Source organism: Cryptotermes secundus, unplaced genomic scaffold (genome assembly GCF_002891405.2).
Source record: "Cryptotermes secundus unplaced genomic scaffold, Csec_1.0 scaffold282, whole genome shotgun sequence".
NCBI classification, from domain to species: Eukaryota; Metazoa; Arthropoda; class Insecta; order Blattodea; family Kalotermitidae; genus Cryptotermes; species Cryptotermes secundus.
This window is the reverse complement of record NW_019738874.1, coordinates 139,411-155,823: the sequence shown is the minus strand read 5'-3', so window position 1 is coordinate 155,823 and position 16,413 is coordinate 139,411. Positions and strand designations below refer to the sequence as shown.

The 16,413-nt window shown below is 43.3% G+C and overlaps 2 protein-coding genes across 4 annotated transcripts in view; one reads left to right on the top strand and one right to left on the bottom strand.

Moving 5' to 3' along the window:
- Positions 1–16,413, bottom strand: part of LOC111871160 (putative tyramine receptor 2) — a 248,106-nt gene that overhangs the window by 158,795 nt on the left and 72,898 nt on the right. The gene's annotated exons all lie outside the window — the stretch shown is intronic.
- The window catches only part of LOC111871155 (delta-1-pyrroline-5-carboxylate synthase), a 44,825-nt gene that overhangs the window by 10,316 nt on the left and 18,096 nt on the right, over positions 1–16,413 (top strand). The window contains exons 3-7 of the mRNA XM_023864035.2: positions 3,583–3,768; positions 4,496–4,639; positions 7,026–7,133; positions 9,216–9,380; positions 14,983–15,210. Coding sequence (XP_023719803.1) covers positions 3,583–3,768; positions 4,496–4,639; positions 7,026–7,133; positions 9,216–9,380; positions 14,983–15,210 — 831 coding nt within the window. The remainder of the gene's footprint in view (positions 1–3,582; positions 3,769–4,495; positions 4,640–7,025; positions 7,134–9,215; positions 9,381–14,982; positions 15,211–16,413) is intronic.

The window sequence follows — 16,413 nt, the reverse complement described above, 5'->3', positions numbered from 1 at the left end:
CGTTCGCGATGCACGCAATATCGTTTTTTGTTGAGGCACTATGCTACAAGCCGTTTCAATTCCCGATAAGGTTATTGGATTTTTCAACTGGCGTAACCCTTCCAGCCGCACTGTGGCCCTGGGGTCGACTGAGCCTCTAACAGAAATGAGTAAAGGAATCTTCCTGTGGAAGTAAAGGGCGGCTGGCGTGTAAGACTAGCAACCTCACCGCCATTTTTGAGCCGATTGATTTGGAAAATGTGGGACCCTCGACGTCTCACAACCCTATGGGCCTCCATGGTCTGTTACAGGGATAGCTTTACCTTTACCTTTAGGTAAAAATTCATTAATTTTATTATGAAAACCAGGCCATAATATGGACCAATACGGCTAAAAATCGGAATTATTCAACAGCTTTTAGTAAAAGTCTCCCGTATTCAATCTGAGTAGAATTTGTTAAACCACCTATGCGCTGATACGGCCAGTAGCACATTCTTCATTTGAACAAAACTCATATAACAAATGTGGTGCAAGGGTTCGCCTAGAATCGCGTTATCTATAATGAATAAAAAAAAAGAATTTAATATCACTGAAACTAAAGAATAAATTTGATTTGAAGCTGGAGTACTTTGCTGAATAGTGGGTTGCATACTCCGCCCTAAGCACCGAATGATTTTGCATGAGAAAGAAATATACACTAAAACAGAGCGCACAGCAGAACGGGTCCTGCTGAGTGATCTTCATTTAATTGACTGTGCTCTGATAAACACAGACGTCACTTTTGTACAATTCGAAGACCAATTAATAACCGGAATATTTATGTTAAAAATAATGCATATACTTATATAGGCTTATTATCACTAACCTTTAACGAAGGGCCGCGCCATAGCTCAAGCGGTTAGTCGCTGGCTTCCCACCGAGGCGGCCCAGGTTCGATCCGGAGTCTGGTAAAGTGGGATTTGTGGTGGACAAAGTGGCGCTGGGGCAGGTTTTCTCCGAGTACTTCGCTTTCCCCTGCCAATCTTCATTCCACCAATTGCTCCACAATCACCCTCACCTATCTTCTGGGGCTGGTACAGTAGGCCAGAAGTGGCCGCAGTACGAGGGACTTAGTCTCACCCCACTAGCATTAAAAAAACTATAACAAATGCTGTCAGAAACAAGGTATGTTTATTCGCTGATGTCATGTTTTTCGACGTATATGTCATTCTACGTTTACGCCCTCTCTTTCCTCGATCTATTTAACCCTTTAAAGGTTCGGCCACACAGAGCGCTACGTACGTGACGCACGCTACGTACACTATGTTCGCTATACGAACAAAAAAATATCTCCCTTTATTGCCAATGTGACAGGCCACACAGACTTCCGTACGCTACGTACGCTATGTTCCCTATGTTAGCTGCGTCGCAGAGTGTACGCAGCGTACGTAGCGAACATAGCGTATCGCTCTGTGTGGCCGAACCTTAAGACTGCCATCAGAGTCAGAGTTACTTTACGAATGGCGGCTTACCGTCAATCAGTTCGTCTTGGCGTTACCCCTTGAGACCCACGACCAGAAATGTTATTTTTCAACTAAACACTTGCGGTTATAGGCCTTATGTAATATCATTTCTGACGAAAGGATGGGTTTGTAGTATACAATTGCTGCTGGTCCTCGCCAGTGCAGTCATTCTCAAGTCCGAGTCTCGCGGGACTCGTGCCCATACTTTAGAGTCTCAAATTCGACACTCCCCCAACCTGGAAGGCTAGATCCCCGTGTTTATATCCCCTAAGAACAAAGTGGCCCAGTTATACCCCACAGGAAACACTTTACATCTCCGTTACAAAGCCCAGCCAGTTAATGCTCCATAGGGAAGGAGTCGCAGTTTTCTGTAAGAAACATACGGAACATACAGATACACTGCGGGCAGAATATATAGCAATCCAGGTCGTCCCCCACAAGGAAACACATTAAGTTTCCGTTACAAAGCCCAGCCAGTTAATGCTGTTTAGGGAAACAGTCGCTGTTTATTGTGAGAACCATACGGAACACACAGATTCACTGCATGGGCAGAATATATAGCAATCCAGTTCGTACCCCACAGGAAACACATTAAGTTTCCGTTACAAAGCCCAGCAAGTTAATGCTCTTTAGGGAAAGAGTCGCTGTTTTCTGTAAGAACCATAGGAGAGGCATCAACACACACAGTCGGCAGAATTTTAGAGCTTTTTTATGTTAAATAAGGTGGTACATATTATAATCACTGGATTTTAATGGGTTAAGTTGTTTAAATGGAGACCCTACGAAAGAAGTTATCAGTTTTAGAACACGAAAATGTCATACAGAAATAAGTCAGACGAGTATGGTGGAGGTTGCGGCAGTGGTAATATTTGCTTCTGACAAAACGTTTTTAGTGAAGGTTCATTATAAGAGGTGTACTGAGAGAATAGAATGCTCTAACGGAAACTCTCAAATAATACTCTGGTGGCGTTGGTTTCGAATCTTGGCCAGGGCAACCGCTGTCTAGGCTAAGACTTCCGTTGTTCTCCTCAGTCCCTCCAGTCAAATGATTGGCTATAACCACAATTATGACAAGACTGCTTCCTTTAAAATAATTCCTTACGAAATGTTACTTCCTTAACAAATAAAGCGTTGAGAAAATTATTTTTTGCTCAAAAACATATGATCCTCAGTCTCTATCCCTCTGTGTGGACTCAACTATAGAAACAGAGACCGGTACATGCATATTGAGGCAGCAAAATATTTGGTTATTTTTTTTAAACGGTAACTACTATTAGCTGTGCAATTATGTATATGAGCGTGTGTATGTATGTATTGTGACATGACGCCTGAAAGCCGGAATAGCGGAGCCAGATTCGGTAAACAGATTCCTGCGAAAATGAACAGGCAGGCCATGGAGGCCCATAGGGTTGGGAGACGTCGGGGCTCCCACATGTTCTAGACGGTTCATAGATGGCGGTGATGTTGTCAGATTTACGCGCCGGCCCTCCATTGCCCCCAGGAAAATTTCTGATACTCTTTTCTGCTAGAGGCATTATACATAAGGACGTATGTGTATGTGCATTATGTATGTACACTTTATGTGTACACATGTGCATATGCGCACATATATGTTTGTGTGTGTATATTTTACTAGGAACATATTTCGAACGTATCCTATATATATATATGTTTATTTTAAAGAAATATATAACACACCTGATGGCATAATATAACATTTTATTTCTTTCCCGTCCATTATCTCTAAAATAGCTAAACTATTACTCTACCAGTAAACATGAAAAAAGACGGTCATGCAATAATCATTTATAATACTGGCCTTAGTAAAAATAAATATTTGTCTTACTCTTTGCCTCATTCATGTTTATTTTACAACTTATTCTGTTATATTCACTTGGTTAGAACGCCAAAGAACCACAAATGGTTACTTTTACTTGTTGAAATACGATTGGTGGGGGAAGATTTAACTTTCACTGTTTTCCTCAAGCACCAAATAAATTCAGACCACAGAACGACACATATTCTGGGGTTAATCTCTCACTTTCATTGCTGGAATCCCTACTGGATCGTGCTGTATCTCTTTGATAATTTCGGAGCGCAGGATTTGGTTCACGGTGTGTCGAGCCGAGGAATCCAGACTGTTAACGAGCATCGCAGGCCTATGTTCACTGACCGCAGTCAGCTGAAGTACGCTCGCCGACTGGTCATCAAGTTGGGGAGCGCTGTCATCACTCGCGAGGACGAGCACGGCCTGGCCCTGGGAAGACTCGCATCCATTGTGGAACAGGTACGGTTTGTCATGTCCCGAGTTATTTACATGCCTCATGACCCTGAGCTAGTTGTTGCATGCAGTTCATGCATTTATATGCCTCACTGTTGCAACCGTGTTATCTATTTATGTACCTCATGGTTCGTTGTTGCAAGTATGTAAGCTATTACGTGCCCGATAATTCTGAGGTCACTGTTGCAAGAACATTATTTGTACACCTGACAACGCCGTTCTCATAGTTGTAAGCAACTGAGCTATTACCGTGTTCACAAAAGCCCTTCATCGGTTCCAATCCTGAGTCAGATCAATCCATTCCATCCAATCCCATCCTATCTCTCTAAGGTACATTTTCATATCGTCCACCAACCTACGTCTTGGTCTTCCCAGTGGTCTGCTTGCATCCTGCTTTTCCACCAATATCCCATAAGCATTTCGTTTCTCCCCATTCGTGCTACATGCCCTACCCATCTCATCCTCCTTGACTTAATCATTCTAATTATGTTTGGCAAAAGTACAAGCTATGAAGCTCCTAATTGTGCAGTTTTGTCCAACCTCCTGACACTTCATCCTTCTTCGGTCCAAATATTCTCCTCAACACCCTTTCCTCGAACACCCTCAGTCTATGTTCCTCCCTTAATGTCAGAGACCAAGATTCACACCCATACAGAACCACCGGCAAAATTATAGTTTTGTATATTCTACTACTACAAGGATATATTGTAGTATGCACAATATTTGCTGGCAGGTTGCCGAATGCCATCTGGAGGGTAGAGAATGTATCATGGTGACGAGCGGTGCCGTGGCATTTGGCAAGCAGAAGATGGCGCAGGAACTCCTCATGTCCCTCAGCATGAGAGAAACACTGTCGCCGAAGGATCATACCAGAGAGGTGAGGCCAAGACGCTGCGAAGCTAAATTCTCTGTCTCATGTGATAACGAAAATTCTCCCCCTTTTGAAGGACGCTTGGTGTCTCCTCTATCGAAGTCGATAATCACGCCAGGGACAACTTTGCTGCTGATGGATTTTCTACCGTAAATCATAACCTCATAAGCTGAAGTGCAAGGCAGAAATGAAAACCTGTCGGCAAAGCATTACCCGGTATGTCATAAAGCTCACCAAAAAAAAAAACTCCGTGGCCTGTAGGCCGTAAGTGAACTCTACCGACTGAGCGACCGCCGCTTGTCGGCGAAATTAGTGCAAAATTTAGCTGATAGAGGGTGTCGGGTGGTCAGCGCAACTGATCCCTACGACCGTTAATCTTCGGTTTTCTAGACCGGAGCCGTTATTTCCTTGAAATAGTTCAATTATCCTCACGAGGCTGGGTGGACCCCGTTCCAGTCCCACTACTTCTCAGAAAATCTGGTAGCGCCCAGACTCGAACCCGGGACCTCTGAATCTGTAGCCAGGAACTCTGACCACAGAGGCGGTCTAACTCATAAAGCTCACACTAATATTAAAGTGTGAGATCGGAACAGCTTCTAGCATGACCTTTAATGAATGTACCAAACTGTGAATATCCGAGTCCGTTCGCGGTTCAGGATTCGTGAAATGCGATTTAGACCGACTGAGCATTCAAATTAGCCGGTCCCGTGATGCGAAAGTTCAGATGTCGCGTAGAATTTATATGCACACGCTTGTAGTTCGTGTCAAAGTCCATATCCCTCTCTCATAATACAGTACCGCTGAGCAGGTTTACGTAGCGGTAACGTTGTAGGCTAGAGTTACGGAAGGACTCGATTCGAATCTCGGCTGGGATATCGGACATCCTCAATGAAATTTCTGATGGTTTTCCTCAGTCCCACTACGTAAATCCCACATTAGTATTTCCATTAGGTAACGATTGGTTCCAACCATCTTATAATTTATATATAATTCTATCACTCAATGCTATGAATTATCACATGTATTAATGACTATAGACAGGGCTCTAATTGGTAATTGGATTTATTGATCACTCACAAGTCGTAACCAGAACTAAGTATAACACTCTTGCCGATTCTCACACTACAAACCACTCCTCACTGGATCGTCTCAGTGTGTTTTTACTAGTCCTCACTATCCGTTTCCTGGCAATGGATTTATCACAGTCTCACTGTAACTACAGCACATGTACGAGTCGTACAGTCTTCAACATACACACTAAGTCTTCTTGGCACAGTCTAAATCCTTTTTTTCTTTCGTCTTCGACTGCCGACTACATGAATTCCGATCTACGACACACACACTATCACACTCACTCACACTCTCTCACACACACAATTACTCACTCACACACACACTCACACTCTCTCACACACACACACACGCTCACGCACTCTCACACGCTCTCTCTCTCTCTTTCTCTGACTCAGAACTTGACAACTCATTATGTGACATATTTCATCTTCTTCTGACTGGGCAAAGTCAAAGTCACATTGAGACTGACGGTCAGTCAGTCAATCAGTAAGTCTTGGTGTCGAGCTCCCTCCTGGGGCTTATGACCAGATATTTATTACTGTTTGATAGTTATGGTCTTGTTCTTCTGGGAGAAGAGGACAGGTCTGTCTTCTGTACATGCTGCTGGCCCTTGCCAGCGCAGTCTTTCTCGGGTCCGAGTCCCTTGGGACTCGCGATCATATTTTACTGTCTCATATTCGAGACTTCCCTTTTCGTCGCCTCCTACGACTCGCAGGGTCACGTTGGAGGTATTCGAACCCGCCTCCAAACGGGTCAAGTCTAACTCTAACTCTCAGTTACTGTTTGCTTTTCCTTATGTCCCCTCGGGTCTGGCCTCACAGAAAACACGTCCATTACCTAACAATAGATATCCTCTATTTTTGCGTATTCGTTGGAACGAGTTTACCTAGCAACGGGCTGTTTACCAAGAACATGTCTGTGCGGGAAGTTGTTTATTGAGCAGTTACCTAGCAATTGGTCTATACATCACAGCATTCTATTTACTGATATCACCGCAAATAACCCCTAAGGTAAAAGTAACAACAGAAGAGAGCTCTGCGCTCACGAAAAGGTCTTAACTCAAATGCCGGCATAAAAATATGTTCAAAAATATTTGCTGAAACATTTCTCTTATAACTGCAATCAGTGTGTTAACGTGTGAAATAAAGTCGTGAGGATTATACAAAGAGACATTGAAAAATTCGATAAGAATCAGATATGCTGGAGGCGTTTAACTGTTACACTATATGTCTCACAGCCACTCCGAAATGGAAAAAGTGGCATAAGTAATAAAACTTTACTAATCCTGACCTCCACTGAAATATCTTCATGTTTTCAGGATACTGGGAAATTACTTGACGCACGAGCCGCCGCTGCGGTTGGACAATCTGGCCTTATGTCCCTGTATGAAGCCATGTTTGCCCAGTACGGTATCAAGATTGCGCAGGTACCTTGCTATAACTTCATTTCATTCTATTCTCAACTTCCCTGGTCAATCATTAACTAACATCTCTATAGCACGCATACAATGTTTTTCATCAGCATGATTATCAACCGCAAAGATAATATTTCTGCTCCTCGGTTTTTTTATTGCTAGTGGGGTGGGACTAAGTGCCTTGTACTGCAGCCACTTCTGGCCAACTGTACCAGCTCCAGATGATAGGTGAGGGTGATTGTGGAGCAACTGGTGGAATGAAGATTGGCAGGGGAAACCGAAGTACTCGGAGAAAACCCGCCCCAGCGCCACTTTGTCCACCAAAAATCCCACTTGACCAGACCTGGGATCGAACCCGGATCGCCGCGATGGGAAGCCAGCGACTAACCGCTTGAGCTATGGGGCGGCCTTGCTCTTCGAGACAGACGAACTAATCTTTCCATTTCTTTGGTGGCCGACGTGCACAACTACTTCAAATTCCGCCAAAGGCATAGGAAGTTCTTACAAGTTTGGTAATCCCTTCTACCATGAATATAGAGGCAATAAGTTCCTTGGGTAGTTGGTAACCACCTACTAGACTAAACAGTAACATAATCACAGCTTGAACATTCACCACATTGCAAACCTCAACTGTTACAAAAGTCAGGTGATGTCGCCGAAATGTTCTCATGTGTCACGAGGAACACTGATGCAGTACACTTTAACTTTCTCATGACAGAAAACCATAGCATCTGAATATTTTGATGGGGTTTGTTTTTTCGATATTCTGACTGCATTAGAGTCAGATGTAAATCTCAGTCTCAATATGAAAATGACGATGAGACAAGAAAACCAACATAGCACAAACATACTCACATAATACAATGATCTACATGTCTGAATTTTAAAGCATTATTGGCTCTCAAAACTTATAGAACTTTATAATTCCAATTTTTAATATTTGTTTTTATGTATGTGAATTTCAAAGCTTCCCCTTCATATGTACATCCCCTGGGGATGGTCTCATGAGAGGGGAACATATCGGAGTATTAACAACTCGAGAAACAAAAGATATATACTGAGATGGTGATCAACATCTGAATTTAACACGCGAATATTTCTCTCTTTTTTTTTTGCATTTTTCTGTTTAACAAAGCCATAAACTTACTGACCACTGCCAGAGAGGTGGCCGACCTCGCTGGCAGAACGGGGCTGATAGCGAGCACCAGTACTGGAAGGGCATGGCGACTGGTAGAATAATTACAGGGGGACGCACAATAGATCAACAACTGGTTGCAGTGCATGGGGAAACCCACCCCCTCCAAAATAATAATTATTAATAATACTTATAAATGAAACAAATTAATGAACAGTACGCACCCCATGCATCTAGGCCTATGTATCTATGATCCAAATCACTTTATATAAATTCACTATACAGGATAAAAAAAAAACAAATCCCGTTGCCTGTAGTCCGCAAGCCAACTATACGGTGCGAACGACCGCCGCTTATCGGTGGTTAGCGCCAACTTTAGCGGATAGAGGGTGTCGCGTGGTCAGCGCAAGGAATCCCCATAGCAGTTAATCTCGGTTTTCTAGACCGGACTATACAGGATCAACAAGAGAAATTAGGCCTACATATTTTATTCACATGTTTTGACTTGATACTTTCCCTTAAACAAAAAACACTTAATTTTTTCACTCTATAACCACCAAGTGCCGATCATAAATAAGATCCAACATTTAAAACCCGTGGATGTGATATCACGCTGCTTACTCAGGGCTTAACACACAAAGTGGATGGTGCAGATCAGTATGACAGAAGGAAGATTAGAAACGGAACACGAACTCCGGTCAACTGGTCAACCACGAATCTCAGATGCTGTCTCCCCGGATTGAGACCAGGCCAAGGGTCAAAATCTAGGCACCTGAATCGTAGTAAAGACAGTAGCTTCTCATTATTAACTGCAACGTACCTTCTTAAGAATAAGTTCAGCAAGAAGCTGGATACAACAATATCCACTTCAGATTTTAAACACTTCTCCTTATTTCAAGTGATTTTCGTTTTGTTTCGTTCAATGATGTTATTTCACGCTTCTCGCATGTTATTTGCAGGTCCTGGTTACTAAGCCGGACTTCTACAACGAGGAGACGCGGAGTAACCTCTTCAGCACGTTGTCGGAACTCATTAGTCTCAACATCGTGCCTATTATCAACACAAACGACGCTGTCACGCCCCCACCACAGATAGACGAGGAGATCGTTAAAGGTTCAGTCAAGGTCAGAACACGACCTCTTTTCTTTTATTGCTAGTGGGGTGGGCATTCTGAGCTATCAATCCACAATAAACTTACGTTATACAAACAAATTCTACGTCCAGTTTGGAGCTATGGTATCCAGCTCTGGAGCTGCGCCAGTGAATCCAATATTCAAGTGATTCAACGCTATCAGAACAAAGTGTGCTGTCAACGCACCATAGTACGTTCGTAACAGCGACCTTCATCTGACCTTGGAATCGAGACGGTTACAGATATCATCGCTAAGGGTACCCATACACACACAGTTTGGCCTCCAGTTCGGTCTGCACAGTTGAAGACTGAAAGGCAAAACTGATGTGTGTGTGGTGCGGCCGGCCGGCCGGCCAATCGTTTAGACTGTTGGACTGTGGGAAACCCGTCAGTCCGTCAGTTCTACATGCAGGACCGAAGCACGTGACGTGTGTGACTCAGCATTATAGGCTGGAAGACCGTGATTGTGGCATGAAGCTGCCGGTTTATCTGCGCGTGTATGGGGAGGAAAGGGAGGGGGTAAACTGTCACAGTTTTGCCTGTAAGGTCGATCGGAAGGCCAAACTGTGTGTGTATGGGGGGCTTAAGTCCGCCACCTTTCATGAAAAGTGACTCGAAAACCATGTCAACATTGAAGCGTCCAAACTTCTCAACGTGAACAATATCATTAGACGACTCAAACGGAAGAAACAGTTCGAACTAGTTAAATGTTAAAGTACTAAGTAATTCAGTGGAAGTGACTTAGTTTTAATTTACGTAGTATATTTTTTCCTTGGCACTACAGCCCCAGTGGGCCTATGCCTACCTCCATGAACTTCTCCGTTCACTTCGGTTTTTCTAGATCTCACACATTCAGTAGGACTCCTTGGGCGGGTAATCAGCTCGTCAAAAGGCCTCTACCTGTAAACAAACACAGAAAAACGCACACACACAAACTAAACATCCATGCCCTGAGTGGGATTCGAACCCACAATCCCGGTTTCCAAGCGAGCGAAGACAGTGCATGCCTTAGAACGCTCGGCTACTGTGACCGACCACGTCGTCTATTAGGTTTAGAAAAAAAAATAATCGTTAGTTATCCAATTAGTTTTAATTGTAATTAAGCTCTGGGTTACCCAGTCGTTAATTAATAAATAAAAAAGTGGGGTGGGACTAAGTCCCTTGTACTACGGCCCCTTCTGGCCCTTGATGATAGGTGAGGGAGATTGTGGAGCAATTGGTGGAATGAAGATTGACAGGGGAAACCGAAGTACTCGGAGAAAACCTGCCCCAGCGCCACTTTGTCCACCACAAACCCCACTCGACCAGACCCGGGATCGAACCCGGGCCACTCCGGTGGGAAGCAAGCGACTAACCGCTTGAGCTATGGCGCATCCCACACGACCTCTTACATTTCAACACAGTGTAGTACCAAAATTGAGAAGAAATCTCTGAAGTGTTCTGTACTTCAGTTTGTAAGCAGCTATGAATGTTAACATTCTAATCTTTCAGAAATAATGCAGTGCAGTATTACGTCATCCTACAAAGACCTGGAAAGCCCCCACAAGAACTATCGTCCTGTAGACCCATTAGTCTGCTACCTGTCACCAGTAAAGTATTGGAAAGACTTTTTCTTCAAAGGATATACACAGACCATGAGCTACGAACAATACTTTCCAATCATCAGTTCGGATTTCACGAACAAAACTCTACAACCCATCAAGTTCACAGAATTGTAAATGAAATCTCCAAGAGTCTCGAGGAAAAGAAATTTTGTAATGCTGCATTTCTTGGTGTATCCGAAGTCTTTGACAAAATATGGCACCAAGGCTTACTCCTCAAATTAAAAAAACTCACTGTCTCAAAATTACTATCTCCTTCTAAAATCATACCTCTCCGACAGAAACTTCTCCGTCAAGTACTCAGACCAACAATCCAATCTGTATCCCATTAAATCCGGAGTTCCACAAGGCAGTGTCCTGGGGCCACTGCTATTTACGATCTACACAGCTGATACACCTGAAACCGAAAACACCAAGATAGCATCTTTCGCTAATGACGTGGCTCTCGTTGCTATTAGTGAAAACCCGCTAACAGCGTCTCAAAATCTACAAAATCACCTTAATTTACTCAGTGACTGGTACACCACTTGGCGAACAAAGGTTAATCAAACGAAGTCTGTCCAGATAACATTCACCACGAGACACGAAATGTGCCCACAAGAAACAATGAAAAACGCGCAAAAACCTACAGCCACAGAAACAAAGTATCTCGGCCTCCACCTCGATCAAAGGCTTACTTGGAAAAAACACATCCAAACTAAAACAAAACAACTTGACATGAAATATCGTCAAATGTATTGGCTTCTCAATAGAAAATCAAAGCTCTCTATGACTAACAAAATACAACTATACAAAGCTATATTGAAACCTATTTGGTCCTATGGTCTTCAACTCTGGGGATGTGCAAAGCCGTTGACAATCAGTCACATCCAGAGATTCCAATCAAAAACACTGAGGGCAATTGCAGACGCGCCACGGTATGTGAGCAACCTTACACTCCATAACGACCTAAAGATACCCTTCGTCAAAAATTAATTACTAAGAATGGCTGAAAGGTACAAAAACCAAACTGTAAATCATGACAACGATTTAATAGAAGAGCTATGCAGTAACGGTCCAGTGACAAGAAGACTGAACAGAACATGGCCCCAAGACACCATCAATCAATAAAATAGACTACATATAGGAGAAACATCACTGGATGTTTCCCTCGCAAGCCAAACACCTACAGCACATTTACTTAATACTCTGAAATGATGTAGATTGTAAGTAAGCATAATAAAGAAACCCTACAACGGTCACCCTTTTCTCTTCCTTTTTTCTCCCACATTCCTCTTCTTCTTCTTCTAAAATTTTCTTCGCAATTTGTATCTTCCTTCACTTTGTCTTTCAATTACTCATTTACTTATATTTTATATTAATAACTTATTCAAATTCTCCTACCTTCCTTCCTCTTGCATTCTTCTTCCTCCAGCGACAAAACAAGCAATTTAAAGGCCAATCATTCCCGTTGACTTATTTGCCTTTCCCGCCCCAAAATGTTATCCTCTCTACTAATTCCTCTGTTCTGAATCGTTCGCACTTAATTATTAAACTACTTGTCACATCGACTGCCTTGTGGTCTGGTAGTCAGAGTTCCTGACTAGAGTTCCAGAGGTCCCGGGTTCGATTCCCGGCGCTACAAGGTTTTCTGAGAAGTAGTGGGTCTGGAACGGGGTCCACTCAGTCTCGTGAGGATAGTTGAGGAGCTATTTCAAGGAAATAGCGGTTCCGGTCTAGAAAACCAAAATTAACTGCCTTGGGGATTCGTTGCGCTGACCACGCAACACCCTCTATCCGCTAAAGTTGGCATTAACTTCGCCGACAAGCGGCGGTCGCTCGGTCGGTATAGTTCGTTTGCGAACTACAGGCCACGGAGTCTGTTAATCTTGTCACATCTCACAAGACAGTGACCTGAATAATCACTGCCGTGAGAACCTCAAATTCCTGTTTAAACTTGTTTAAATTTGCGTATATTGTATCATAATGAAACGTGGGGCTGTCCCGTCCACATCTCCAGCAGAAAATTAAAATTATAAACTCAGAATTATCTTTATTTCTGTTCAATTTTTTGCATCAAGAGTTCAACTAAACCGATGAGTAACGAATGAATGTTTATATGCCACAACAGGTGCTACCTCCCTGATTTACCTTCCTACGCTACTGCCAATCTAATATAATGGAACAGACACTTCGTCTACTGGCAGGTATGGCCACAAAGCCAGGGACCCCTTGTATTTGTAATATGTAGTTATTTCTGGCCCCAGTATTGCTCCTGGTGCACAACAGGGACGGAAATATGACTACTCTGTTACTAAGATTGAGGGAAAGCCGTGCCACAGCTCAGGCAGTTAGTCGCCGGCTTCCCACAGCGGCGGCCCTGGTTCGAACCTAGGTCAGGTCATGTGGGATTTCTGGTTGACAAACTGGCACTGGGTCAAGTTTTCTCCGAGTACTTCAGTTTCATTGAGAATTCTCATTCCACCAACTGCTCCACATTCATCATCATCATCATCATCTGTTATCCAGGGATAGTACAGTAGGAAAATTAGTGGCCGACGTACCAAGTGGACTCAAGTCTCATCCCAAGAAACTAAAGAGAAAGTGTAAGATTTAAGGTTTTCACAGCGGTGACTGTGACGAATATCATCTTCTGGGTTGTGGTGCCATGTAGATCTTGTGTAAACCGACGTTTCGGAGGAACTTATCACCTCCATCTTCTACCTTGAAGAAGGAGGCGATACCCTCCTCCGAAACGTCGGTTCACACAAGATTTACAAAGCGCCACAGCACAGAAGACGGCACACTTCAAGTGAAAAAGATATTACGAAAGCTCTCGTATTTGAAGCTAAGACACAGAAATTGAAAGAGGAAATACAGAAAATGTCAAATAATTTTTGGGTAATCCAAAAATGGGAATTGGATGGATGAGACACGTAGATAAGAAATGCGAACGAAGTATCAGTGGGTAAATTTGACCGGATTGCACCACTTGAGTGGTCTACGTGTAAATGAGAGAATAATGTCAAATTGATCTGCAAGAAATTGAGTGTATGTCAACTGGGTTTTAATATCTTAGGACAGCAATAGCGGTCGCTTGTAAAGGTGGCAATGAACTTCAAACTACCAAAAATGTATGGGTAATTTAGGCACCTCAAACACTATCAACCTGTCAAGGATTCCTATTCCATTTTGTTTCCTTTTCCAAATTTCCCTTCAGTCTTCTCAGCCACAACTGTCATTCTGGGAAAAAACCGTGTAATAACCTCAAGAAATTCATTTCCTTTCGTAAGAATGGATACCTTGTGGTAATTATAGGCCTTCATGTAGATGAAACATCTCCGTATTTCCTGAAAAGACGTAATTACGCTGTTTCCAGAATTATACGGCATAAACATCACTTCCGTTGTACTTTTCACAATCGTGTGGGAAACCTCAGCCTAGACCAGGGGTCGGCAAAATTTTGGAACTGGTGGGCCGCATTCGACTAAACCTTCGTAACTCCTATAGGAAATAAGGCAGAAATATGAAACAGCTCATAGGCGTAATTGATATATTCCATTTGAACCCACTGCGGTTTTATTTGGAAGGATAATGATGATAAGAGTAATATTATTTTACACTATTCTGTTCTTCTAATTTCGTGTACTGTCCTCGTGATAAGGACAAGAAAGCTGTCGGTTGTATAACCCTGGCCCAAATTATTCAGTTATGCTGCTGTGTCCATAACAAGAAGGGAGCTCTCAGCCTAGAAAATTCTGTCGTGATGTTAGCAGAACCACATGAGTCTATCTTCCTAGACAATTTATCTGCGCTGACATTTCCAGAATCTCGTGAAGTATCCGTCTAAACATTTCATTTGTTCTGATATTTTGAGAAACTCATGGGCCTATCAGCCTGCTGTTCTTTTCAGAATCACATTGGTCTATCATTTGTACACAATTTATTTTGGCTGACATTTTCAGAATAGCGGAAATATCATTGTAGACATTTCCTTTGCTATGATATTTTCAGAATCGAATGGGAGCAATCAGCATCAAGGACAACGACAGTCTGGCTGCAATGCTGGCTGCAGAAGTACAGGCGGACTTGCTAGTCCTCATGTCTGACGTAGACGGAATATACACGAAGCCCCCTTCGCAGGAGGGCGCACGGCTACTCTGCACATACACCCCAGACATGAAGGATCTCGTCAAGTTCGGCAAGAAGTCGCGAGTCGGTACCGGAGGGATGGATTCCAAGGTACACAACTTGATACTACACCCTTCCACACGACGGAACTCAAATTGTCCGTGCAAGAAACAGTCCGTTGCAGTTATCAGCCTTGCTATGTTATGTTACCGTGAAGTCGGTCCATGCGCCTGCTCGCCTTAATATCCTGAGAACGAACAGGCGGATTTTCACGCAACTCGGTAAACATGTTTAGCTACTGTTATTCGACAAATAGCACAGATTCGCCGTCTTAAGTGCAACACGTCCTGCAAAAACTTATTTAATATTCCTTATATCACATAATGGACCGCGGTAGAGTAGTTGGTTGAGGGGCTATGCTACAAGCCGGAAGGTCGCGGGTTCACGTCCCGATGAGGTCATTGGACTTTTTTTCAATTGACCTAATCCTTCCAGCCGCACTATGGTCCTGGGGTCGACTCAGCCTCTAACAGAAATGAGTACCAGGAATTAATTAAATAATTTTCCTGGGGAGTAAAGCTCAGCCGGCGCATAAGGCTGACTACCTTACCCCCATCTTTGAGCCGATTGTCTAGATAATGTGGGACCCACAACGTCTCACAATCTTATGGGCCTTTACTGCCTGGTACAGGGATAACTTTACTTTTTTTTTACATAATGGACCGCCCCTGTAGTCTAGTGATCAGACTTCCTGGCTAGAGATCCAGAGGTTCCGGGTTCGATTTCCGGCACTACCAGATTTTCTGAGAAGTAGTTGGTCTGGAATGGGGTACACTCAGCCTCGCGAGGATAATTGAGGAGCTGTTTCAAGGAAATAGCGGCTCCGGTCTTCCTATGTATTCGTTGCCACTGAAGTATGTGTTTTTTATTATAGCCGTTACGTAGCAATTGACGTCACATAATTAGGCTTTTAGGCGCCACGCCATAATGTCCAATCAGTGCAATTAATATCCATGAAGGTTTAGAGAAGGCGCCATCTCTGGGTTGTATTTTTAAGAACTCTCGGTGCCTTCGATATAGGTCTGTCTGTGTCCGCACACCCATGTCCGTAAATTCAGTACATTTCATGCATATACATGAGACGTAAGCGTGTTGTGGTGAGGCCACAGTCATGGATTAGAAGCCAGTGGATCCACCCCGCATAGGGTAGGTCATGTCCGCTTAGGGTGAATTACGAACGGTGTATGGACCCGCATGCTCCACCCATCATATTACAATGCATTAATAGCAATAATAATCCAGTAAACACTTGCT